Genomic DNA, 27966 nt, shown 5'->3' with positions numbered 1-27966 from the left:
GTTATAAATTATTTTATGTTTGTTTGATACAGCCAATAAATTAATATAATATATTATATTTTACGTCAATTAAATGCATATAAATAGTTTATAAAAAGAACATTATTGGAGACAAGAGCTATAACAATATAATATTTGTACTATTTGTATAAATGAAATCAGATGTTCTGCAAATGTCTATTATATAAATAAACTCTAGATTATAGATTAACACTTAAAGAAGAGTTGCTTACTAACACTACGTTTACTATTTTCCCATAGTTATTATGAATTTGTTTAAACAATTACTTTTAATTGTGCTGTACTTGTAATTTAATTATTATGTTATATGAAATATTTATCAAAAAAAAATATATTTCATATTCATTAAAACTAATATAATCATAAATTAGTACATAAAGCATAATGAAAAAGTATAAAGTTTGTAAAAAGTATCAATTACATAAAAAGTACATTAATTATATTTAAAGATAAATAGAGTAGACATTTTTTTTTTAAATAAAACAAAATAGTTTCTGAAAGTATTGAAGCTTTTAAAATTGAAGGACACAGGGAAAGAAATGTAGTCCAATTATCATAACTTTTTAGGAGAGCAAAAACAAAGTTAGTTTGCGCACACAAATCTATATGTCAACCAATTTTTAAAGTGCTAAGTTGGCCCCACTATAAACTATATTTCACTAAACGGATTTCGACTTTTACTAGTAGCCCCAATGTACCATTGATTGGTGTCATTAACTAGAAATTGAAAAAAATGGACTACTACCCTTCTTCCTGTGTGCCCTTCAATTGTATTTGGTATATACAACAAATACTAACATTTAATTAATTCACAGAATTATTATATTTTTGAAATAGGAATGTTTGAAAATTACTAGACATTTTAAAATTTAGTTATATCAAGTAGAATTAATAATACAATAGTAATAGGAGCCAGTATTAAGATACACTTCATTTTTCTATTACTTCTATGATACTTTTCAGCCTTAATCAGTTCAGACGCACCTTTTCTCACCCTCATTTCAGTTTGCTCAATATTGTAATCTATTCTATCCAGTACTGTGCCCTAAAAAATGATCAAACAAAAATAAACATTATTACTATTTATCTAGAAAAAACTGTTCAGCAAACTTATGGTTAAATATATAGTGAAGATATAAAATCTACTTGAACCCTAAACCATAAAAATTATACACTTCTTGTGACGCAAGAAGTGTATAATTTTTATGGTTTAGGGTTCAAGTAGATTTTATATCTTTACTATTACTATTTTTATATATATATATATATAAAATATTAAAATATTTACATTTAACTTACTTGTTGTACAACCATGTGTGCAAGGTCTTTAAATATGTTATTTAATTCAACCACAGAACTAGTGATTTGATTGGCTTCTTTTTCCCACTGAGCAGCTATTTTAGCATTTTCTTCTTCTATTAATATAGCAGCAAATGTTTGCGTTTGATTTGACTGTTGCATTTGTAATTGTTGGCCATATGAGTTCGTTGAGCCAGTATCAAACATGTCTAATAAGTCAGAACTGTTGGTATTATCTTCAGTTTCAAAAAACATTTGAGACGACATAGCTTCTCGTCGTTTTATTTCTTAAAAAGACATTATGAACAAAAAAAAAAATGGTAAATACTTATATATATATATATACAGGGTGGCCCAGGAAGATTTGACAAATGAAGTAACTTTTGTTCTAGTGAATATTTTTATGATTTTTTTATTTTAAATAATTTATACTCATTTGCGCTATAAGCACTATGTATTTTATTGCACTTAACTATTTTACTTTTTTTAATTATATTTTAATTTTTTTATTACCTTTTTTTTTAAAAACTCAAGATAGCCATTTTGTTAAGAATAATTTGCTGAAAATTTTAACTGCTCGATAACCAGATTTGGAAAATTACTTTTTAAGTTACTAAAGGTTAAACGTTAGGATGGGAGGTGGAGTGCGGTAGAGAAATGCGGGCAGATAAAAATAGCTCTACGCGCTTACTCTACCGCACTCCACCTCCCATCCTATTCTTTAACCTTTAGTAACTTAAAAAGTAATTATTCAAATCTGGTTGTCGATCAGTCAAAATGTTCAGCAATTTAATCTTAAGAAAATGGCTATCTTGATTTTTTTTTTAAAAATGTAACAAAAAAAATAAAAAATAATTTAAAAAAGTAAAATTGTTAAGTGCAATAAAATACATAGTGCTTATAGCGCAAATGAGTATAAATTATATTTAAAAGAAAATTCTTAAAAATATTCACTAGAACAAAAGTTATTTAATTTGTCAAATCTTCCCGGGCAACCCTGTATACATATAATAACATGTAATAGTATATTAAATTACTGTTAAGATAATTTTGTTGTGAATTTCGAAATTCGTTGAATAAAATCTGAAGTGATGATACTAATGCCGACGATACATTGAAGGATAACTGGGATTCTTTGTTGCCGGACAGTCCATTAGAATGTAATCGAATTTGTTGAATTATTTTTTTAGTCGAACCAAATATCTTTAACATATTTAAGTATACAAATTAATATTTACAGGTTAAATGATATTATAAGCATACAAACCCTTGTAATATCTAATGTGAGATCCTGAATATGTTTTTCTTGTAAACTAGAATCATCAAGGGTAGGCCTTAATACTTGAGCATCTTGTAACGATTGCACTTCTTTTAATTTGTTCTGTAACCTATAGAATAGAAAAATACAAATTATTATTTTTAAAAATGTAATAATATTATGAAATTAGCGTAATAATAGAGTATGCATTACCTGGTAATGGAATATTGTGCTTCTTCAAGTGAGCCTGCCCAACTAGGTGGTGATTTTTGTTGAGAACGTAATTCTGAAGAGTTTGTTTTATTCCATTTAGAACTTCCAGTTTCCATTAACGCTACTTTATCATCGACATCATCTTCATTTTCCGAATCATATTCATTATGTTTAGAACTTTTGAATGAATAAATTCCTCGACTTTGTATAGAATTCGTTCGCATTAAAACAAATATGTCAGTAAGGCTTCTAGTAGCCATATTTTTGGTTTACTTTTACTAACTGAAATCTATCGATAAAGTTTAAAATGAAATAAAAAAATCATAGAATTTGATTATTTGTCTTAAGAAATTGGTATTATAAATCAGTATTAATCTATGAAACAATTTACCAAAAATTATAATACCTAACTAAACGAGTCTTACCTAATGACAAAGAGTAAAAGTGTGTTATTATTTAGGTTTCTTTTATACTTTAATTTTTGTAACATACCATATGCTAAAAATTTGAAAGCTCCAACTTTCATTATGTTATCAGTTCATTGCTGTGTTGTTTACAATTAGTAAGATTTGATAAGATTCTTATCAACTATCATGAAATAATCGTACGTTGTACGATCACAGATTAAATAAAATTAAAAACATTGCTTTATGTCCAAGAACAGAAAGATCTAAAATATGTAAAATATGATTATTCTATATTATATATATTTTACATATTTACTGATATCGTAAAATATAATTGTATATTATAATTTATATATTTATGGATAGACCTATGCTAAGAGGAACTGTAAAATAACTAAACTTTTGGTACAATTGGAATGTCTGGTTATGATTTATACATTTTGAACGATGTTCCATTATCCTTCATAGAATAGATTAAATTTAATCTATCGACTAAATTGTATACAATTTCTATTAATTGAGTTGCATAAAACTTAATTGTTTTGATAAACTATTGTTGGGCCCAAATTCTTAGGTTGAGACAATAAATCAATAAATGTATGGTATTGACAAAAATTATATAGAATTTATCGAAAATTATTTCTTTTTCATACAGATAACATAATATTGGTAATAAGGTTTTGAAAACATAGTTCATAGATTTTAAATACTTGATTAATGCTAAATGCATAGATCGATATACTTATCAGTGTAGTAAAGTATAAACCGAGATAACAAGACTATCGGATAGATGTCGCACTCGTTAAGCGTCGGACGTAATATAGTATATCATTATCACGATTATAAAGAACCGTTCTTTACCGTGATCATTATTTACCTATCATAAGTAAAGTATATTGGTTTTTAATTCAATGTGCATGTGATTAATTTAACGAGTGTGAAACTAGCAGTTCTATTCTAGCAATGTGTGATAACGGTTTTCCGTATGGACCGCAGTGGTTACCGACTGGTGACCTAAGAAATATCATGATATCTACCGCTAGAGGCCGCCGCATATTCCGTGTATGCTACGACGAGGACCCATCCGCCGTTGCCAGGCAACCACGACACCACCGCCGCACAGTGGTCCGAGAGTGAATTCTAGGCGCTCAAAAGTCCTATTAATAAATATGCAAAAAATATCAATACAATTATGAATTATTAATTTTAATATGTTTCTTAGACATAATATAAAATTTCAAGGTCATATGTGTACCTGGACGTTTTTTATTACTATTAAAAGTTCAGTTTTTATAGTTAAGCGATTATTTTGATTTCAAAAAATAATATTTCGTTTACAATTTTTTTACCCTTTGATATTTTAAAAAAAAATTTTTAATTTAATTTTTTTATTTAACTAGTAAATAACCAAAGGAAAAAAATATATTTTTTTTAAAAAATTATTTTTTTCAAACATATGATAATTTTGAATGAAAAATATCAGATGTTTTACATGTTTTTTTTTAAGAGAGTAGTACTAAAATTTGCCAATTTTTACCCACATAGCAATACATAGGTGTACAAGGAAGTAAAAACACATGACATATGACACATATGACCTTGAAATTTTATATTATGTCTTAGAAACATATTAAAATTAATAATTCATAATTGTTATGATATTTTTTGCATATTTATTAATAGGACTTTTGAGCGCCTATAATTCACTCTCGGACCACTGTGCGCCGCGCGGCCTGGAACCAAGACATAGACCTAAGGCCGGGCCGCACTACGATTTTCACACCGGGCCGCGCACTTGTCTCGTTTAGAAAAATATAACCCCCCGCGAGTGCCCTTTTTCCTTATACCCGTCTTATGAGAAATTTTCTTAGCTTTTTAAATATATAAGTTTAATTAGCGGACTCCGCCCGGAAAATATACCCGAGCCCAAAAACTTCGGCCGGGTCGCAGTACGGTTACGCCCCGGGCAGCGCACTTGTAGCGTACACAAAAATATTAAAAATATAACCCCCAGCGAGTGACCTTTTTTCCTAAACTTCTAAATTTCATAAAAATTCTTGATTTTATTATAAAAGTTCAATATTTCATAAAAATTTTTAAATTTTATAAAATGTCTTCATTTCATAAAAATTCTATATTTTATTATAAAATTTCTAAATTTCCTAAAATGTTTGTATAACATTATAAAAGTTATATATTTCATAAAAATTCTGTGTTTTATTATAAAATTTCTATATTTCATAAAATCTATATTTTATTACAAAACTCAGCTTTGTTTGTTTTTTTTAGTATATAATACAAATTAAAAACTCAACAAAAAGTGAGGTATATAACGTACACACGTTATATACACATAACTGTTTTTTGAATGTCTTCATTTATTCAAAACAATAGATTTTAATATTGTATCGTTAATGATAGTAAATAAAGGCATTGCTATTAAATTTATATTAATTTTTTTATACAACATTTCTAAAGTACTTCCGTTCTTACGGTTTAATAAAAATTTTAATTCCCTTCGATCAAGAAATTTTATTAGAACTTCATAACCTAATCAATTTAATTTCACATTAACTAATAAATTAGTGCACATAACAAATCTATAATTATAGATCCGGAACGTTTAAACCTGTCACTTTTGAAAACATACAGGCACAAATCGGTAAAAAATGTGTATTTTTGGCGATATATTGGCGAAGTTTAGTGGGACGGGGAAGTCACAACTCACAGATCTACAAAAATGATTATAACTCTTCGATGTGAATCTATGGATAGTAGGTTCAAACCAGAAAAGTCAAAAACCAAGCAGTATAAACCTACACAGTAAAAAAGTATTACACTGATTTAGTAAAACAGAAAAGATAAAACAATTTTTCTCGGTAGGCCCAAAAGTTATTCTTAATCATCTACTGAAATAACACATAAGATATACTATGTATTTTTTTATTACGTATAACTTTGTAAATTCTTAAGACATACGGTTCTAACTACCCACGTTTAAAGGCTTAAGAAAAGACCATAATGATTGATTATAGCTATGATTGGGTTTTGACAAGTGGTTTGCCAATAAAATGTTATTTTAACTTTATTTAATTAATTTAATTTTACAAGTTAAAATTGTTGTTATTGTTTTTATTCAACAATACCAATTATTTATAACTTTTGTAGTTCACAACTTAATATATATACATATTTCTATATTAGTTTTAAACTGACACCCATAGAAGAGGAAGCAGGCCCGTCGAGGGAAATTGGGAACGATGAAATCGATGAAGATCTTTCTAGTAGCTTAGTTTCAATGGATATTCACGATGTGACAGAAGGCTATGAGTAGATCGATGAACATGTAGACAATTAAGAAAGATCTCATCAGAATAATGGAGATCAATTAGGTTTAAAAGAAAATTATGACTTTATTGGTAATAAGCGAGAAACTTCTTTTCGACAAAAAATGTATTCTAGGAAATCATGTATTCTAAAACATATAGTTGATAAATCTGTTTTAGCCGAAGATGATGTAATAGAAGAAAATTCAAGTTTAAGTTTACAAAATGAGTCTGTAGGAAAAAGTTGAAACGAAAGAACATTCAAGTGAAATCATATTTGATGAATTAGTACCAACTGAACAAAATGAAGAAGATAAAAATTGTACAAAATCAATGGTTCCGGAGTCAACATCATTTACTTCAAATGAGCCTTCAGAAGAAATTCCGCTTACTAAATCATTTGTTGTTAAAGAAAACAAACAATAAAATATTTATAGACAATCAGTGGCATCAACAACCGTGGCATTATTGGCTGATGAAAGTGTTCAAGATGTAAATATTATTAAAAATGATGTGGACAATGTTAAATTAACCTAAGACGATTCCGGTATGCTATATAAATCACGATAAAAATAATTCAGCTCATGGCGAGTTAGTTGATGATATAGCGAGAGTTGAGCGAGATTTTTCAACAAAATTTTGTTTTACAAAAGATGTTACTAAAGGCACAATAAACGTTGTGCCTTTGTAAAAATCTTCAAACAATGAGAATACAGATAATAGTTATTTCTCAAAAGATGGTTCAATGTTTAAGGAGTCTGTCAAGGAACATTTAATTAACGAAGTATCGGAATTTTTGGAACAATTCTAGTTTAGCTAACTTTTGATATTTTTGAATTTTTTTTATTCAAAATGTGTGTTTTTGCATGCTTAATTCAAATCTGTAATCAGAAATTGTCGGACTCGTGTAGTTCAAAAGTTACAGCTATTTGAAGTTACAGTATATCGTTGCGCATGGCACTGCGCGGCGCGGTGCGTCGAGCGGCAGACCTGTCGATGCGTGGTGACGCGAATCGCAGTTCGTGTTTTTTTCTTAATTTTTTAACTTTTACGTTAAGTACTTAAAAGCTACTTGGGATGGGGGCTTACATCTTATATTGCTTATCGTACGGCAGGTCACCGAGTATTTTGGCACTCGCTCGTTCAATTTATCAACAATATGATACGCAGTATGTCATATTTGCAAGATATGCACTGTGTTGATTTTAAGGACAACAAAGCTTTCTTTGTGATACATCAAATGAGTGACCATCCAATGATGGCTCGTATCGAAGTGTCCCTTACCAATATTCATAAGCTTAGCGCCAAGGATGTTCTGGTCAACTTCATATTTTGATCATTTGATATGAAGGCAATGGGAGATATTATTGAAACTATCCCTAAAGATTGTGATACCTTGTATTTAATTTATTATATAACTTAAAGCACCTTCCAAGTAGACCAAATTCCATGTATGAACTAATTTTTTTATAATATTTTATGCCAATAGTTTAAAGTGATAAACATTATATTTAAAAATATTTCAATTAGATTCATTGTTTAATTTTGTTATGATGAAATTTCTTAACATCATGTATTTTTTAAATTAAAGTACGTAGTATAGTACATATGTAGTTTTTTTAACTACATGATAGCCTATGTATTTAAAATAGCCGTTTTATTTACAATAACATCACCAGCAGTTCTATTGACTAGCAACAAATAAAGTACCTTTTTATATATGTTATAAATATAGTATATAATGTTCTTTACCGTGTTTGCCGGCGGCAGCTGGTGCGGCGATGTGCCCGTCGCCACCTTAGCGCGCCCGGGTCGAAGTTGCTCGGTCTTGGGCGCGGCGGTAGTGGCGTGTTTGCCGGGTCACGGCGGATGGAGTCGTCGACGTCGCATACACGGAATATACGGCGGCCTCTAGCGGTAGATATCATGATATTTCTTAGGTCACCAGTCGGTAACCACTGTGGTCCATACGGAAAATTGTTATCACAAATTGCTAGAATGGAACTGCTAGTTTCACACTCGTTTAATTTACATTAGTGTAGCGGTAATTATAGTATTAAAGCAATTTTGATTTTTGGTCTGAACTTAGTAATTTTTACTATTTGTTTCATATTTCGTTGGACAATTCACAAAAATAGCTAGAGCACAAGTTGTAAATTCCGGTTTTTGAGTGCTGACTTTTTCATCAAAATATTATTAAATCAAATTATCAAGAAAACAATAAGAATTGGTAATTTAAAAGAAACACAATGACTGTTTCAAAGGGGTGTTTAATGTTTTTTGTAATTGATTATATGTATGATTACTAATTTGAATATTTTAATACTTATTTTTGTTTTATTAAAAGAAAAGTAGCTTTCAATTCAGAAATGGCTGCTGTCGAGTCACTTGTGAAAGTCGAAGAAAAACCAGTCAATAGAGAAAAGGTAAAATAAACATTAATAATTTTAAACAGTTAACATGAAACCAATGCACTTTACCAGACACCTAATTATTGTGATTATTTGTTTACTATTCTGAAGTTTGATTTTAGTTAGAATTTTTACATTGATAATGAATTTTAATTCAGAAATTAGCAGACTTCTTTGTTCAAAAGTTATAGCCACTCAAACTTAAAGAATTATTGTTGAGCGAGGCATACGCTTCACTATCCAGTCGTACCGAGCTGCAGTGGTCAGCAAACTGTTGTGTTTTCCAGTTCCATCACTGCAGCTGGATGGTGATGTATGCTTGTCTTGCCCAATGATTGATTCTCAAAGTTCAAAAAGTTTAAATTTTTTAACTAGAGGAGTCTAAAGATTTCTAACTTATGATTAGAAATCAACATAAAAAAAACTACAAGATGGCAAAAAGGTATTCAGTAATATGCGTTACTATACAATTTGCCTAATATTTTGTTCATTTTATTGTTTTAGACTTGTCCACTGTTATTGAGGGTGTTCTGTGCTTTGGGGCATCATAATAATATGGCTGAGTATTACAGAGGTGCTGTACCTGGCAACGAACTCCAAATATATACATGGTAAAAACTACTTGATTTATTATTTTCAAAAATACATCACCAAATAAATATGTATTTCATTTTTTGTGCGTTCATACAAAAATGTGTATTATGCACTGTTCTACAGGACGGATGCAACTCTAAGAGAATTAACAGGTCTTATTAAGGAGGTTAATGTTGAATCACGAGCACGTGGAACTACATTTGATTTTGTCTTAGTAACACCTGAATACAGCTCGCCTAGATTTATTGGATATGAAATTGGAACTACAGTGGCAGGAAATAGATCACCTGGCGACTTAAAAACTTTAGCTAACACAAGGTATGTTTAAAATTACAACCTTCAATATTTTTATAATTTTATTTATATTTAGTGCCATTACAGGTGCTATAAATTAATTTAGTTTAATTTTTTTTCTCCTTTTTTTTTTGCCTGAATTTTGTTTTATAGATTTTTTAATCTACTTAATACAAGTAGTTTCATTAAAAAAAAAAGGTTTAATTTTGAATACAGTTATAAACTGACTAAACATTAATTGATTACTAAACATTAATTCAGTTTATTATTTTAAAACTAACAACCTGGGAGATTGTATTAGTTTCATCAACAAAACATAATATCATGTATTTTTCAGATTTACCATTGGCGACTATTTAGATGTTTGTATTACTCCGCCTGAAAATCGTTTTATGAGAAGACCAGCATCGATGCGTTATAGAAATTAATGAAAATTACTTTTTTTTTTTTATAACTAAATTACTAAAACTGATGGTAAATATATGACTATTTTGGCTTATACATTATACAGCAAGACATTTTTCAATTAATTTTTGGTATCTTTGTAATTTTTATTTTATAGTTAATAAAAAAAAATTTGGCATGTTTAAACATTACATAAATAAATCACAATTTTTTAATTATATGACCTTTATTCATTTTTTTTCTTATTAACGCATGTTAATAATCACAATTAATATGTTGAAATAACAATCACAGAGTTTAATTTGATCTGTAGACATCTAAATTAAGTTGGAAAATAAAGAAATTAATACTTAAACCCATAACCGTAAAAGTAGTACACTTTCTGTGTATATGTATTTCAGCAACAATATTGTCATCTTCAGTGCTAACAAAAGATTGAGACCGGTTATGGGAGAACACCTAATATTTATATATAGTGTTGTCATACCACAAATGATGACTCATCGTCAACACGTTTTATACATTTTAATAAAATGTTTTGTAATAGAATCAAGTTCCAGTTAAACAAATTGATTCTATTTTTTAACATTTCTAATGCCTCCCTAATATTAAGTTCTTTAAGGTTAAAATTAAAACGTGTTATTTTTTATCTATCTTTTAGTGAAAATCAATTTCAATTTTCATTGGCATATTTAAAAAGAAAAAATAATTTTAGGGAGTGAAAGACGAATAGCACAATTTAAAAGTAAAAACAACTATTATAATTTTTTGGTTTAATCATTATTGTTTTTTAATAAAATTTTAATTATTTGGACATTGATTTAATCACACTACATCAATATTATAAATAATATTTACATTAATTAATATTTATCAGTTTATAAACTGATTTTATTTTCTATTAACATGAACTATTATGTGATTTATAAAAAGTAGGAGAAATATAATGAAAAAACTATAATGCAGTTGGTTATAATAAATCCAAGCTTCATAGTAAATTGTCATCACATAATAATGATAAATAGAAGATCTGACTAAATGAAAAAAAAGATCGAATAATTTTAGCTCACAAATTATTATAGACTCAAACCAATTAATAAGCTTTAAAAAAACTTAGGAGCCAAGATATAGTCTGTGATAATCGTTAGCTCCAAACGTTGCATTACATTTTGGACATTTTCTTTGTCTTGTCTCGTAGCGAGTTCGTAAACATTCCCAACAAAATACGTGAAAACATTTTGTAAGAACTGCATCCTTACGTTTTACTTTGCATGATGGACAAGTAAGTGTTTCTTTGTATTCTTTTATTTCTTCCATCATAACTTCATCCAATGTACCAGCCTGTTCGATTTTCTTCATACGTTCAGTTTTTCGTCTTAATTGTACAATTTCTTCCTATAATATACAAAATATGGGCCATACGGTAAAATACATGTTCATTGCAGATATATCTATGAACACATATGCATACAATGACAAGCAATAAGTATACCTGAAGTCTTTTAGTTTTGTACGCTTCGGCTTCAAGAGAACTTGTTTTTTCCGTTACTATTTGTTGAGCTTCTTTCATTTGTGCGTGATATTTATCTATACATAAATAAATGTTTGAATATTTAAACAAAATTTAAAATTGGACAAATAAAAAAAAAATTAAATGTCTATTACCAAGATGTAATTTTAGATCAGCGGCAGATTGAGAACTTTCTATCGCTTTCCGTTTGTGCATTTCCATGGCTTGTTGCCGAATCGAACATTCTTTCTCAACTGTAGCTAATGAATTCTGTAGTATACGTTCTTTTTCTTCTAGTTTACGAACTACTGTATTTGTCATTTCGACTTGATTAGTCAAAGTTTTTATCTGCAGAAATAATAAGCCTTAATTTAATGTTTAATGTTTATTCTCATCAGTTAAGTTTAAAAATGATAGCATGATTGTGCACTGAATTCAACCAAAATATTAATCTAAACTAGTAAGAAATAGTAAAGTGTGAGACGTAAGTTTCTTTGAAACTAACCAACTCCTTAAGTGTATCCGTTTCTTCTCGAGCTAATTTATGAAGCTGATTAGATTTAATTCTCTCCGTCATTAGTTTGAAATTTGCATCATCTTTTTCACGCAGCTGCTGTATTAACCTTGAATTTTGTTCTTGCATATCCTCATATGCTTGGCCAGTGACTTCCATTTCACTAAGCATGGCTTCCTCTTCCTTGAAATTGAATTTACAAAAATATAATAATATATTTTAAAACTTGTGAAGATTTCCATAGATGGTCGGCTATAAGAAATGTGATTCGCAAAACGACAAAAAAAACAGTCGGGGTACGACGATTTCTGAGGAACCCGTGGTTTAACCAGGTATGCGAAAATGCTCTACAACGCAAGATGCAAGCGAGGGAAGTCTGGTTAAAGGATATTCAAAATGGAGAAAAATTCTCTATATATAAAACAAGACTAAAAGAAGCAAGCAAAATTATAAGATGCGAGAAAAGAAAATGTATTAAAGACATAGTAAAGAATGCGGATCAAGACTATAAAAATCATTGGACAAGAGACCTATATAAGAAGATTAACTCTCTAAGGAAAGATTTTAAACCGAAAGAAAATTTCTTAAGAAACGAAAATGATACTTTGCTAACGAATAGAGATGACATAGTTGAGGAATGGGCACAATACTTCGACCAGCTGCTGAACTGCAGGGAACCTATTAATCCATTCCATTTTGAGAATAAAGAACCAAATAGAGAAGAATATCCCGAACCTACGGTAGAGGAAATTTCGAACCAAATAAAAGCCCTAAAAAACCACAAGTCACCCAGTGAAGATGGGATTACCGGAGAGCTACTCAAAACAGGAGCAGCTAATCTATCTAAATACATACACTGACTAGTAAGTTTAACATGGCAAAAAGAAGAGATACCAAAGGAATGGAAGACAGCCTTAGTTTACCCCATCTACAAGAAAGGGGACAAACAAATATGCAACAATTATAGAGGGATTGCTCAGCTTAATGTAACGTATAAGATTTTATCTTATTGTATACTAGATAGAATCAAACCTTGGGCAGAACGGATTTTAGGAGACTATCAGGCTGGATTCATGCAAAACCGCTCTACGATAGATCAAATCTTCATTCTACGCCAGGTGTTACAAAAAACTTGGGAATATAATAAAAGCGTGCATATGTTATTTATCGATTACAAAAAAGCTTATAATTTGATACATAGAGCGTCTTTAATTAAGACTTTAGAATGCCACGAAAGTTAATAAACCTCATTGAATGCAGCATTGGTCACACTGACATCAAAGTAAAAGTAGGACACACTCTATCGAAGACGGTACGAGTGACAACAGGCCTAAAACAGGGTCATGCTATGTCACCGGTTCTATTTAACATAGCCTTAGAAAAAGTAATAAGAGAAGCAACTCTAGATAAGGAAGGTGTAAAACTAGGAGAAAATAACCTTGGAATCTTAACATATGCAGACAACATAGTCTTGATGGCAGAAAGTAAAGATAAACTCAAAGAACAATAAAAAAAACTCAAAAATGCTGCAAAACATATAGGTCTAGAGATTAACTCTGAAAAAACTGAATATATGGTAGTTCAAAGACACGAGCAAGTAGGTCGCCGCAATGAGTACCTAGAAGTCGAAAACTACAAGTTCAAAAGAGTACAGCAGTTCAAATACCTTGGCACACTAATAACACAGCAGAATGAAATAGGTATGGAAATAAAAGCTAGAATACAAGCTGCCAATAAATGTTATTTTGGCCTGACAAAGTTATTAAGATCTAGATTAATCTCTAGAAATCTGAAGTCCCAAATATATCAGACACTTATCAAGCCAGTTGTGACATATGGTTCGTAAACTTGGACCTTAAGGGAAATAGATGAAAATGCTCTATTAGTATTTGAAAGAAAGGTACTGAGAAAAATGTATGGACCATGTAAAGACGAATCTACAGGTGAATGGAGAATACGTAAAAACAAGGAACTTCAGGATTTGTATCAAAGGCCAAGCATTAAAGAGGATAGTACCAAAAGAAGACTGAAGTGGGCAGGTCATTCTTGGCGAAAAACAGGATCATTGGTAAAAATAGTACAGGAGAATGTACCACAAGAAAAACGACCACTTGGAAGGCCGAGATTACACTGGGAAGATAGGGTCAAAGAAGACATAGAGAAAGTGAGACCAGGGATGGATTGGAAGGAGTTAGCATTGGATAGGGAAATTTGGAGGGAAATTTGTTGAACGACGTGGTCTTGAAGGCCAAAGTCTGTAAGGGAGCAATACAACAAACGGCCTTTCTCAAGGCCACCAATGAACACACTATGCCGCCGTACCGAATAGCAAACCCGACGACCAAAAACCATTAACAAAAAATCGACCAATGGGATTGCGGGGTTTTTATGAAACAAGCATAAATACCGACCGCAATCCCAAATTCTTCACAGTCTTCTTCCAACCATCCGGATATTATCATACACTGGATCAATTGGAAGCCGACACCTCTCCAATCAACCGGCAACATCTCAACACTCCACTGCCAGCAGTAGCAAGCGGCACGAGCAGTAGCCACACCAACCACAGCGGCCCCAGCAGCAGCGGAACCGACAGTAGCGGTATCCGCAGTAGACTTCTCCCGGTAACTAGAGTCTGTAGGCGCTTATTCAAGCTGCCCTACGTTCCGCCTAGTCACCCCATCATATCCCCCCCACCTGTGTATTCCCGGTAGGATAACATAGCTCTCCATCTGCGAGGTACCTAGTGCCCTTTTCCCCAGCGTGAGTGGCGAACTTATGTGAGTCCCGCCCTCACCGACACATATTGTAATAAATAATATCTATAAAAAATAAAGAACAACCGTGATAACGAACAACAGCTTTGTTATTGAAATCACGACACAGCGAGGCACCCGCCACCCGTATCAAGTCACGGAAGAAGAAGAAGATATTTTAAAAATAAGAACAATTTTTTTAATAATAATAATAAATATTATTATTTTATATTTTTGTTACGCTTCATTCGTATTATAGTTTAATTAAATTTATACTTGTTTGTGAGTTGCAACTTGTTTTTGTAACTGAACGTTATGTTCTTCTAGTTGTTTGATTTTGCGTAAAGCATCTTCATCTGCTAGTTTTTTGCGTTCTTCTCTTTTACCTTCCTTCATTAAAATAAAAATAAAAAAAATATGAAACAGAAATATAATAAAAAATCAATCATATGAATATTTGTAAAACAAAAAGTACTTGGATTTTTTTTAATGATTGTTTTGCTTCTTCTAATTCAGCTCTTAATTTTTTTTCAGATGCTAAGAGTTGAACTTTATCCCTTTGGTCTTTACTAACTCCTCTATACATATCTAACAGTAGTTTCATTTCTTTTTGATCATTCATAGCTTTCCTATAATGTTTTTTTGGTCATAAGATAAAGAATTGACAGCATATTTATACAATTTCATACTTAAGTTGAGTTTTTAAGTCTCTTAGAGTTTCACTTTCCCAATTTCTGACAACATCTTTTTGATTAACAGGTTTTTGATCAGGAGTAGTCGAAGGCCCAGCTGCTGCTGTTGTTGTTTTATTAGGTGTTTGTTGACCTTCTTTTAATTGTTCTTTCTTTATATTTTTTACATCGACCTTTTCTTCAATTTGAGTACCTTCTTCAGCTGGCTGCGGTAAACCCTAAACATTTTTTTTATAATGTTTACAATTTGTACACTACCAAATAATTTTTAAAATATAATAACATTACTTCAATATCTTCATCTTTTTTCAAAACAATTTGGGATGCTTGAAATTCTTCTTTTAAACTTTCATTCATACTACATTCTTCTTCTTTATTCGTCTCTAATAGTCCTTCTTTTGTATCTTGTACAACAGCAGTAACTTGTTGACCCAACTTTAATTTATGATCTTCTAATTCTTTTTTCAACTATAAAATATAAATTAAAAATTAAAAAAAAAAAGACACTTAAGTTTATAGTAATACAAATATTGTGTTTTTTATTATAACAAGTTATAGAATTTGTATACAAAGAACAATAATATATTTGCCGTAATTCATTATTATACAATGAGTTATAAATTCTCACTTTTGGTACTTCTGCATTTGCGTCTTTGTATTTTCGTTTGTATCTATGTAGTTCTCCTTTAAGTTGGTTGTTGTGATTTTGTAGTGACGATAACAAATGTCTCATTTCTCTATTAATAGGGCCAGTTTGTTCATTGGCGGCCAAGTTTTGTTCAAATTCAATACGTAACATTTCATACTCCTTACGTAATTGAGCATTAACATCTTCAGCTGTTATTAGATCAGCTCGAAATTTTTTTTGTGCAGTTAACTCATCACTCTTAAATATAATTATTTATATATATATTAGTATGTATCTTTACAGTGATGATAAAGACTAGAAAATTGACACTAATGTAACTTAAAATTAAGTTTGTTAGAAAAAACTCAAAATTAAAAAAAGCACCTATTATAGTTATCGATTATAGTCGACGACCCGTACAAAAAGTAGCACCGTTCGCAAATTTCTTACGAAAACTAGCACCGTTTGCAACAATGGGAACAATAGCCCAACAGTGCTAGTTTTCGTAAGAACTTGAATGGTACTACTTTTTGTAAAAATCTGTGAATGGTGCTAGTCTTCGTAAGAACTCACGAATGGTGCTACTTTTCATACGGAGCGTCGGATATATGATAAAGCAACAAACAAACTAACTAACCTCCATAATTTCCATTTGTCGTAAATGAGTATTTTTACTATTCTGAAGTAATCCTGTAGTTTCGATTAGTTGATTTCGCATCACCATAAATTCATTATACAACACTGAGAAGTGTGATTGCAAGCATTTATATTCTGTTGTTTCTACAATGACACTTTCTGGAAGTTGTCTCAGCTAAAATTGAAAAATAACATTTAACATTTTTAATAATTTAATTATCAAATATTATTACGTTAAATGCATTATTTGATGGTTCAATTAACAAGTAGACTCAACAGAATAAAATAACTTATATAAAAAAAATTTTAAATGAAAATTTGTAAGTGACGTTAATGTATATTAAATAACAATTTTGCTAAAGAACTTTATCATTGTAATAAAAACCGTTCTTAGACTAGTTTAAAATACTACTAGAAATAATATTTTGTTAAATACATACATCCATTTTTAACTTTTCGACTTCCATTAGGGCTTCTTTGTGCTGTTGGTGCAGTTTATCCAATTCTTGAAGTCTATTATTACTAAGTTCTCTTAATTCTTCAGTTTCCTTTTGTAATTCTTCTACCTATATTGTATAAACAAAATAAAATATAATGTGTGGTCTTAGAAACAAGAACTTAATAAATTAATTTATTAATAAAAACATACAAGATAATATTAACAATATAATATGTGAGAAGTAGAGAAAAATTATAAAATTGGTTCATTTAATATATTTGTACAATATAATTTCGAACAATGTAATGTTGTTATAATTTTAATAAATCAAAGGAAGAAAATAATAATGTCAATTCGATTAAAATACTAATTCTCAATACATCTTGAGCAAATCATATCTACAAATGTGGTGTTTGATAATATATTACCTTTTGTAACGATAAATTTGACTGACAAATAGTTGTCTCTTGTTTTTGTGTACCTTTATCATCAACTTGCATAACTTCTAATGTTTTTAATTTTTCCCTTGATTCAGCTAAATGGGTTTCAAGTTTATTATTTCTTTCTCGGTATTTTTGGACCTCGTAATGTAGTTCTTCAATTTGATTTCGCAGTTCTGCTACTTCGGTCTCTTTACAATTAACAGTGTCTTGAAGACTAGCCACCTAAATTAAAATTTAAGTTTTATTTAAGGTTTTTATTAATAAACTATAATTATTTCTTTTAGAAATTTATTTTTATATTGTTAATTGTTAAAAAAAAAAAATACATTTGAGTATTTTAATATAAAACTTAAATGAATGATAATAAAACGTTAATCTATAAATTCAAGAAATTAACTAAAACAACAATTTATAATTAAAACTTAATAAAATATTTATATTACAAAAACAGCAAAAATTAAAAACTGTGATAATAAAAAAGCTGTATCTGTTTAATCTCCTTGCTAAATCTATTGTAAATCTAGTGAATTAAGTCACACACTAGCAAGCCAAACATCTCGTGAACCTTCAACATCACTGTTAAATTTGTTTTAGTTGTCCCAAAAGGCAAAAACCATTAGAAATGGATTTGTGGAACTGGTATGGTTCCCTAGTGTGTACCCAGCTTCAAATCCAGACAATTTTAAGTTATTAAAAAAAAAAAATTGTTTTCTAATATTTTAAGAAGAAAGTTATTAATTGATCTCAGACACAACATTTAGTTTATATCAACTTTACCTTTAATGACATTTTATGATGTCCCATATGTAACGATGTGTTTATGGAATGTAGACTTTGATTCTCACTTTGAAGTTGATTGTTAAGTTGTCGAATTACTTTATCGACATTTGGTGCTTCATCTACAATATTAAATAGAATTTACTTTATAATATTATACATTAAATTTTACTATGTTATACCTCCATCACATTCTCCCCTGAGAGCAAGCGTTATTTTTGCATTTCTTTGCATAAGTCTATCAAAAGCTTGAATGACTTTTGCTACTGCTCGTTTAGAGACTTGCACACGATGAGCTAATTTTTCGTCCAACTCTTCTTTGTCCCATGTCGACAATTGAATTAAAAATGATGTTGTGGCATCACTTTCATCTAAAAATTATGTATTTGGTTAATGTAAAATTAATATTAAATTGAAACATTAATAAAACATATACTTATGCTTTCTAATTCATCAGCAGTTTCAGCATCAAATCTTTGCAAAAGTATACGAATATCTTCATTTAACTGATTCCAATAGCGATTTACAACATTTAAAACCGAGTCGTCTTGTGTTTGGCGTTTTTCCAGTTGTTCAATTCGATTTTTTAATTCTATGTCTGATCTATTTTTCAGTTCTAACCTCTAATTATTTTTAATAAAAAACACTATTTAATGAAAATGTTAACAAATTAAGGTATTAAACATGTAAATTCTACCTGTGCTAATTTTTTGTTTTGATATTGTAAAACTTTTATATCTAGTTCTTCCATAGTTGATATAGGACCAAGTCGAACTGGTTCAAATTGTACTTTTTTCAAAGGGGGCTCTTCAGAGCCTCCTTCTTCATTGTTTCTTTTAGACATATTATATTCTTCTTGTTTTCAACAAAAACGTAAATTAATATACTATAAAAAACAGAAACAATTTACATTTTAAAGATTTATTAAACTTTGGTTAAATTTACTAAATATTTAAATAGTTATCGCAACACACAACACATGAAAAGGCTAAAATGACGAATTGTTTAAGATAGATAATGATATATTAGAATAGTAATTTCTAAAATATGATATGATAACAAACCAATTTCATAGCATGTTTAAAAACAATTTAGGGCATACATTAAATAAAGTATGAACTATGAGGATACATAATTAATTTCCTCTAGTAAGCAAATATACAAATTTTAAGTTTACATATTTTAGGCTACTAGAATAGTGTATGCATTACCAAGGTTGTTAAATTAATGAGTTTTCATTTTTTAAATGGTTACAGATACACTCCGGACACTTTAAGAAGGTAGCTGCACGACGGACCAAAATTCGTCAGTTGCCACCTAGGTTGTATCTGTATACACAGTAGGCGGAGCCGAACTATGATCATGTCGCGGGGTGGAAACCGGTCGCCGTCGACTCGACGAAGTACCTTCTTAAAGTGTCCAAAGTATAGTTGAACATTGCTATCTCATTAGTTTGAATTATCTAAATGGCTTGAAACTAACAAACATAAAATGTATATCATTAGTATATAATATGGTCCAACATTAAACATGCAAATTGACTGAATCACTTTATTACATTGAATTGAAATATGTAGTTTGTATTTAAAATAGTTATATCATTAATAATAAACTATATGGTTAAGTACAGTGGCGTAACTAGAGACTAATACACCCAGGAGCAAGACATTTTTTTCGCTCTATACATGTTAATGTGTATAGCAAACCATACAAGAACGCCCCAAAATAGAATGCGCCCAAGGGCAGCTGCCCCCCTGTACCCACGGTAGCTACGTCACTGGTTAAGTAAATACGTAAATAAATAATAATATTATAAGTTATAACTATTAAAAATACCAATAGTACAAGAAAATTGTACAACCTTTAACAATTATTTAATTACGAGTAGGTGTAAATTAACAAATTTAAAAACTGAAATTCATTTTTTTTTAATTATGTTATAAAGCACAGCAACAAAAAACATATTTGACTAAATATTAGACTAAAATTGTTTAGTAAGCTATACGAGTATATTTATTCTTTTCCCTAATGCATTAATAATAGTTCTAACAAACAATAAATTAAACAAATTAACCACTTATTATGAAATTAATAAATATTGTATTTTTTAATACAGACCTTTACATTTTGAATAAACAGAAAAAAACTTATACTTTTAAAATTGAAGAGAAAAAAAAACATTAGTTGTTGATGCAATAATGTCTTACCTTGTCTGCTTTGCCTCTATCCTCTTCTAAACAATCAACTGGGAAGGTATATATTGTTTGTTGTGATAATAATTTGATAACTTAAAATCCACCAAAAGATGGCGTCGAGCGGACGTGCCATGAAAATAATATGTTATCTTCTTATCTATACAAACACAATAAAAAAGAAATGTAAGATACAAGCCCTAAAAAGTAAAATAAGTACCTAATTAAATTTAACAATTTACGTTTGTTGACGTTATTGCTGTAATTAAACTCGTACATAATTTAACTTGATAAATGATCAGCAATGTGGGATGTGTCTCTTTGCATTTATGTAAGTAGTTTATTTTGTATTCATGAAAAATATAGAAGTTTAAACTTCAATTACAGATTTAGGACCACCCAGAAATAACTAGTATTAAATTGTTGTACTTTTTAGTACTTATCTCTAGTCACTGCATATTAATTATTAATTATAAAAACTTTTTATGGATTGAACATTTAAAAACTGACTTTGTACATGTTATTCAAATTGTTTATATTTACAGGAATTATCTGAGCCTTTAATACATATTGTTTTTTGTGAAAAAAGATGATACGCTTTGAAAAATGGCAAGATGTACAATTACGTGTCCTTGTTGTTTGCGTTTCAAATTCAGCGCTGATGAAATGGAACAGCGTTACAGAAGTAAAGAAATTGACAAGCTAATAGACAAGGATAAACACCTGTTACGTCGCCAAGTAAAATTGCTATTATTGGGAGCTGGTGAGAGTGGTAAATCGACATTTCTCAAACAAATGCGCATCATACATGGTATAAAATTTGAACCGGACCTTGTTATTGAATACCAACATATAATATACCAAAATATATTAAGAGGTAATGATTTTTTTTAAAAATTTTTTTATAGATGTAGCATAATGTCCAGTTAGTAAAATAAGATGATGATATTATTGATTTTTTATTTTAGGCATGAAAGTATTAGTAGATGCTAGACAAAAGTTAGGTATACCTTGGGAAAATCCTGACAATAATGAACGTGCTGAATTTGTTTTAAAGTTTGACAATCGCACCACATTAGATACAAGGTTATTTCTTGCTTATGCTCCATCAATGTATTGTTTGTGGAAAGATGGAGCTATTAAAAGAGCATTTGAACGAAGAAGAGAATTTCAATTAAGTGACTCTGTGCAATATTTTCTTGATAATATCGAAAATATTGCAAGAAGTGTAAGTCGTTGATATAATTTTTATTGTTTTACCTAGTACTTTTTTATTTATTCTACACCAAAAATAATGGAAATTTCCTTTTAGGATTATTTACCAACTAATAAAGATATTTTGCATGCCAGAAGAGCTACTAAAGGCATTTATGAGTTTACAATTCCAATAAACAATATTCCATTTCGATTTGTTGATGTGGGTGGACAAAGATCACAGCGACAGAAATGGTTTCAGTGTTTTGACTCAGTTACATCAATACTCTTTCTGGTTTCTTCCTCGGAATTTGATCAAGTTCTCGTAGAAGACAGGTAAAACCAAACAAAATTTAAAAAAGCTGTTATGGAAATTGTCTAATGGGCAGCTAAAAAAATATACCGTACGAGTAGTACAGTGATCAGGGTGAATTGCCACCTGACGCTGCTTTTAAACCGTCCAGGTGTTGCTAGTTCCAAATAGACAATCACCAGATATTTTTAAAATAAATCCATGCCCTCTACTAACTCTTTGTTTTTAACTTAATCTAAATATACCCAATAAGAAAAATTGCTGGAAAACTCGCTAATAACATCATTAATTGTCAGTAAAGATAAAAACACAATACAATTTAGTTATATTTATTTTAAATGCATTATTTGCAATGGTATTAATCTAAATACATCTTGCATTAATGAATAAATAACTATAAAATATTAAACAGTCCTAATTTATTTTAAAGTTATATTTATTATATGTTATTTTCATAAATTGTGTAATACAATATAATTTTTTTCAATCGTTTTTAATAATTATACATGTTTACAACACAATGAACAAAAATGTACTTATTATTTATTTTATAAATATTTTCAATACTAAATTAATTTATATATTTTTTTGCAGGAAAACAAATAGACTAGAAGAATCAAAAAATATTTTTGATTCAATTGTAAATAATGTAATATTTCGACGTGTTTCAATAATTCTTTTTATGAACAAAACAGACCTATTAGCTGACAAATTAGAAAGGAGAGAAACAAACATAAAAAATTATTTCCCAGATTATGCAGGTACGTTTTTTTAGTCAATAATATTACAAGCTTCTATACGAGTTACTATATAATATGTACCACAATTTGATGCCATTAATTTATCATTTGAATTTGTTATTTTTCCATGCTCCTCCATATTGTGCATGAGAGTAAGTTTTGTTTATTGAAACGATATATTATAATTAGTTTTATAGTAATAATAAAAAAGAAGCCATTAATAATAAAAGGAAATATATATATATATATATATATATATATATAAATGATATTAAAAGTAATGACAATCTTGAATTTGTATGTTTCGAGTAAAGGATACTTTCCATGATACCACTTTTCAATTTAATCTTTTCTTGTTTTAAAATATTAAAATAAAAAAATATAGTCCAAGTATATTATTATTTTTTTTTTTTTACATTTGAGTAGTTTCACCATGTACAACATAGTTTAATACTTTTAAAAATCTAGCACGACTACTTAAAGAACAGGGCCACTAATATCCACATAAACATGTTTAAAAATATGTATAAAAAATAATCTTAATTAAAGTATTATTCAGTTAATAACATGCACTATTTTTTAAAATTACTATAGAAAATAGAGAAATATGATTACTTTATACTTAAACTTCATTTTAATATAATTAGTGATAACGATAAGCTTAATAAAATCCCTCTCCCATATGAAAAACTTGCCTGTAAAAAACACAAGAAATAAAGATTAAAGGGAAGTTTCGTAAAATGTGGTGCATCTTTTTTATTGATAGACTATTAAGTAAAAAAAAATTTGTGCTACAAAATATTAATTTTCAACTGATATCTGAATTTTAATTTTGTTTTGTTTGAAAATTGGTAATGCCACCTTTTTTATTCTGCTATACATTTTCAGCCTTCACTGTATAGCAGCCGTATTAAAGTAAATGGCAAGAAACTCCAACTGGCATGACAAAACTTTTTTTAGATTTATACAAAGGACTTAATTTTATTGTTATTTAAAAAAAATTATACCCCGCTTAGTAACGTTTTTTTTTGCGGTTTGCAATAACAACGTACATTTACATTTAATTACATTCTGAAAATTCTATAATAATCTCAACTGATAGTTAAATATTCAATTGAAATATATTTAAATTCATTTATTTGTTGTTTTAGGTGATCCTCATTGTTTACCAGATGTGCAAGCATTTTTGTTAGATTTTTTCCGCCAGGCTAAACGTGATCCTAGAAAATCATTGTTTCATCATTTCACTACTGCTGTAGACACAGAAAACATTAAAGTCGTATTCAATGCGGTTAAAGATACAATTCTGCATAGAAACTTAGAGTCTTTAATGCTTCAATAAATGTTCAATAATATTAGACCAGGTAAAATTGTTTTATGTTTACTTTGTTAAATTCATTATAAATAATTAAACTTTTTGTATGTATTACTTAAAAGCATTGGCTTCTATTGAATTGTATCTCATTCACATACCGAAGTCTTCCTTTACACAAGGTACATTCTGCTATCTTTTCTATATGTTAAATCAAATCTATGTATTTTTTTAAACAATTAATAATTAACGAGCTAGGTATCCAAAAACCTTATAATTTAGAAAGTAAAATTGCCATCATTATCATAGTAATTAAAGTAAAAACTGTTATTCTAAAATATTCACCTAATTCAAAATTTGTTGTAAGTAAAGAATACATTTATAATTATGTAATATCAATTACATATTCAGTGTATCAATCCATTTGTATGCATTTATTTCCAATTGTATAAAATGTTATGCTTATTTTTAAGCGTACAATTTTTATATTTATTTTACTGTACATAATTTGTAATGTCATTTTTTATTTTAATTTATAAGGTCATATTTTTATACAATTACTGATAATTATCCAATTATTTGCATCAATATAAGCAGCTACAATGTTCATTATATTTAATAGCAACTTAGAGCAATAATTTTTATAGTCGAATAAATAGGTACTCATTATATTTATTTATATTTATCTAATTTATACAATCATATTTATAATTTTTTTGTTGGATTATAAAATGTTTATAATCATATTTACCTTATGAACATTAAACGTGATTTATTTTTCAATTTGTTTTCTCATAAAATAAATACTTCTGATTATTTATTTTGAATATAGTTTGCAAGATTGAACAATACAGGTATTCAAATTGTTATGAAAATCTGTATTTTTTATTTATTTATATGTGTAGTAAATAGGTGCAGTACAATCAATAAATTATAAATAACAAATTATTATTGCAGGTAAATAATGGTAACAAATATTTTTAACACCAATCATACTTAATACTGTACATATTCACCAATCTAACATGTCAATAAACTCTGTAACCTTAATCAATTTTGGTAACGATTAATGCAATTAAGCTTAAACATTAAAATTATTTTACAACATAATTTAAAAAAATATTTATAGCAAATTTTTTTATTACTATATTTTTTCTTGTGCATGTGCTTTTGTGTTGTCAACTAAGTTTTCTTCTCCATCTTCTTTTCTCATCCAACTGTTATTATCCTTAGTGACAACAACAAACAGTTGATTGTCATTCACATAAAGTTGGTCTCTAAAGTAATTAAAAAGATCATTTTCCTGTAAGAATTTAACACATATCAAAATGTATTACACTTGACATATTATTTAATAACAATATTACAAAAATAAAACATACGCTTCCAATGCGTAAAGGCTGAGATAACTTTGAATCTAAATTGTAGTATACACCATTAATGTTTTTTATAGATATCCAATGGCGCCGTTTTAAAGGTAGCCATAAAAAGCCCAGACGGCATTCACTTGGAATATTCATTACAAAACCAAATATTTTATCCAACTTCAACATTTTCGGATCCCTGTAATAAGCAGTACACTTATTTTATTTTTAACAAACAAAATAAAATTTAAATAAGACTACAATATCTTAACCTATTAGTCCCTGGGATTTTTTTTTCAAAAAAAATAACAACAATTTTTTTACGTATCAGACTAATATTGATTTTCAATATAGCTTTGTCGATTTTTTTATCATCAATCTATACGAAAACTTGTATTAAAAGACATTTTTGATAATGATAGTACGTTGTTAATATTTTAGTTGAATTTTAAAGTGAAATCCTTGTACGAGGATGTCAGTAATGAAAGGGTTAAGAAACAACAAATAGATTTAAAATGAAATTATATTGTCAAACACTGAACAATAATTTTAATAATAGAAACAATTTATTAAAATTTTAATACAATTATTTTAGCTTATTAAGCATTTATTAAAAGTGTTCTTTGATAATGTACAGATAACAAACATTTTCATTTTATAATACTTACTTCCTTTTGTCAAACCATACAGCGTTAAAGCCTTTGTTTTGTAAGGCGGCTATCAACACGTTGACATCATAATTGCCTAGACCTAATATTGACCGATGTGGATTTATATAATTGTTAGGAGATAGTGAAAAGCAGATAGCATCCAGTTCCATTTGCTTAAATGCCTCCTTCGACTGAAATAAATTGTTTAAAGCGTGCAATGCACATAACTCTTTTGACTGCAGAATATTAAAAAAAAAAAAAAAGGAATAATTAATAATTGTACAAACGTAAGGTATTCAATTTAATAAACTATATTTGTGAAATTACTTGTTTTTCGTGATATATTGGTGTATCTGTTGGTAACATTATATATTTACATTTAAACTATTCTGGTAAGTAATAATATTATATATTTTACAGCAGTCAATGTGAAAGAATATATATTGAAAACTAACAAAAAATTAAACGAAGAATAATGTAATCAGCGTTTAACGTTCATCCACGATTGGTTTTTTTTGTAATGGTTTCTATAGCTGTTGTCTTGGACTCTACAGTCACTTGAATCCGAATAGACTGAATGTTGTCGTTTTTTGTACAATATAAATCATGATAACATATTAATTATAAACAATTTACGGATTGTTTTTATCATTTATCCTATCCAAGATACATAATTTAAACAGTGACTCATGTGAGTGCGTCAGGCAACGCATTTGATCATGCGACATGCATTGGGATTTAGTAGATTGTGTACGTGAAAGAATAAATTGGTTTATCATCTATTTATGAGTCGTGTTATCAATTTTCAAAACATCGCTGGATAATTTCCATTGGTAATACCACAGATATATATATATGGGTTATACACAGCTGATAATATCGGCGGTCATTTTGCGGTTATCACGTTATAAACTCCTAGACTACCTATTTTTTTTCGTGTTCTCATCAAAATGGGTCAAACGAAAAACTCACAAAAATAATATTATTTTTTTATTTTATATACAAATATATTTCCGAAATTTATCACGGTCGCGGCCACATTTAAGTTTTGAATAGAGAGATAGGGAACTCCATGGTTAATATTTATGTTCACCTACAAGCAATTTATACACAAAAAATCATTTAAATATTGGACTATATTCTAAAAGATCTTATTGTACTTCAATAATAATTAGAAACATGGCGAAACCTTTTTATTTATATTAACGAAAAAATGAAAAGGGGTTTCCTGGAACTTCAATGCAAAAAATATGCATTTATAAATTATTAAAAAGGAACACTATATTATTGACTATTTGTAAGGGCCGAATTATTAACTAGGCAAAATATACGCACGACTCCAAATGCAAAAACTAAAAGCGGTATTCAATTTTCGCCTTACATTTTAAACATTTGACGAAACCGTTATTTGTTTACGCGGAATAATATATCTCAGGCTTCAATCATTGTTTAAAAAGAAACAAAAACATCCAAAACTTACCAATATTATATTCCAGCTATTAACAATTGATACACCGTACAAATATCGACGATAACAATTATTTAGAAATAATATTATTCCTTGTCAGTGTCCAGTAC

General features: G+C 28.8%; 5 protein-coding genes across 8 annotated transcripts; 2 read left to right on the top strand and 3 right to left on the bottom strand.

Moving 5' to 3' along the window:
* On the bottom strand, positions 1-3338 carry LOC126838420 (syntaxin-16). 2 transcript variants are annotated; one of them, XM_050572821.1, is made up of 6 exons: positions 3217-3338; positions 2792-3080; positions 2588-2708; positions 2358-2523; positions 1321-1607; positions 1-1066 (listed from the first exon to the last, which is right to left on the bottom strand). In XM_050572821.1, exons 2-6 carry the CDS (start codon positions 3049-3051, stop codon positions 884-886), a joined length of 1017 nt encoding a protein of 338 aa, XP_050428778.1. In that variant the 5' UTR covers positions 3052-3080; positions 3217-3338; the 3' UTR covers positions 1-883. The 2 variants fall into 2 exon arrangements, with proteins under 2 accessions (XP_050428778.1, XP_050428777.1); XM_050572820.1 differs by lacking the exon at positions 3217-3338 and having other exon boundaries at positions 2792-3180.
* Positions 3339-8511: 5173 nt separating this feature from the next.
* LOC126838104 (histone deacetylase complex subunit SAP18) lies at positions 8512-10444 on the top strand. Of its 2 annotated transcripts, none has more exons than XM_050572236.1 (5): positions 8512-8754; positions 8877-8950; positions 9440-9546; positions 9653-9847; positions 10161-10444. In XM_050572236.1, the coding sequence occupies exons 2-5, from the start codon at positions 8894-8896 to the stop codon at positions 10249-10251; spliced, it is 450 nt and encodes a 149-aa protein (XP_050428193.1). In that variant the 5' UTR covers positions 8512-8754; positions 8877-8893; the 3' UTR covers positions 10252-10444. The 2 variants fall into 2 exon arrangements, with proteins under 2 accessions (XP_050428193.1, XP_050428192.1); XM_050572235.1 differs by having other exon boundaries at positions 8517-8754; positions 8872-8950.
* A 615-nt stretch (positions 10445-11059) lies between these two features.
* On the bottom strand, positions 11060-20851 carry LOC126838102 (E3 ubiquitin-protein ligase Bre1). Its single transcript, XM_050572234.1, has 17 exons — positions 20742-20851; positions 19321-19509; positions 19060-19246; positions 18806-18994; positions 18624-18745; positions 17832-18068; positions 17405-17530; positions 16966-17139; positions 16329-16586; positions 15989-16168; positions 15698-15918; positions 15484-15637; positions 15285-15398; positions 12244-12435; positions 11894-12086; positions 11721-11815; positions 11060-11623 (listed from the first exon to the last, which is right to left on the bottom strand). Exons 2-17 carry the CDS (start codon positions 19465-19467, stop codon positions 11342-11344), a joined length of 2871 nt encoding a protein of 956 aa, XP_050428191.1. The 5' UTR covers positions 19468-19509; positions 20742-20851; the 3' UTR covers positions 11060-11341.
* Positions 20852-20988: 137 nt separating this feature from the next.
* LOC126838339 (guanine nucleotide-binding protein subunit alpha homolog) lies at positions 20989-24817 on the top strand. Of its 2 annotated transcripts, XM_050572685.1 has the most exons (7): positions 20989-21146; positions 21361-21692; positions 21784-22043; positions 22128-22345; positions 22917-23083; positions 24214-24426; positions 24500-24815. In XM_050572685.1, the coding sequence occupies exons 2-6, from the start codon at positions 21422-21424 to the stop codon at positions 24402-24404; spliced, it is 1107 nt and encodes a 368-aa protein (XP_050428642.1). In that variant the 5' UTR covers positions 20989-21146; positions 21361-21421; the 3' UTR covers positions 24405-24426; positions 24500-24815. The 2 variants fall into 2 exon arrangements, with proteins under 2 accessions (XP_050428642.1, XP_050428641.1); XM_050572684.1 differs by having other exon boundaries at positions 24214-24817.
* A 420-nt stretch (positions 24818-25237) lies between these two features.
* On the bottom strand, positions 25238-27843 carry LOC126838028 (josephin-2). Its single transcript, XM_050572110.1, has 4 exons — positions 26716-27843; positions 26407-26624; positions 25757-25937; positions 25238-25677 (listed from the first exon to the last, which is right to left on the bottom strand). The coding sequence occupies exons 1-4, from the start codon at positions 26752-26754 to the stop codon at positions 25519-25521; spliced, it is 597 nt and encodes a 198-aa protein (XP_050428067.1). The 5' UTR covers positions 26755-27843; the 3' UTR covers positions 25238-25518.
* Between the last annotated feature and the right edge of the window lie 123 nt (positions 27844-27966).

Source organism: Adelges cooleyi, unplaced genomic scaffold, assembly GCF_023614345.1.
Source record: "Adelges cooleyi isolate 19-005CV unplaced genomic scaffold, UGA_ACOO_1.1 ACOO_flye_CR_arks_rails_tigmint_CR_PRNA_30, whole genome shotgun sequence".
In the NCBI taxonomy this organism is placed as follows: Eukaryota; Metazoa; Arthropoda; class Insecta; order Hemiptera; family Adelgidae; genus Adelges; species Adelges cooleyi.
The sequence above is the reverse complement of the archived record's forward strand: the minus strand, read 5'-3'. Positions and strand labels throughout refer to the sequence as shown.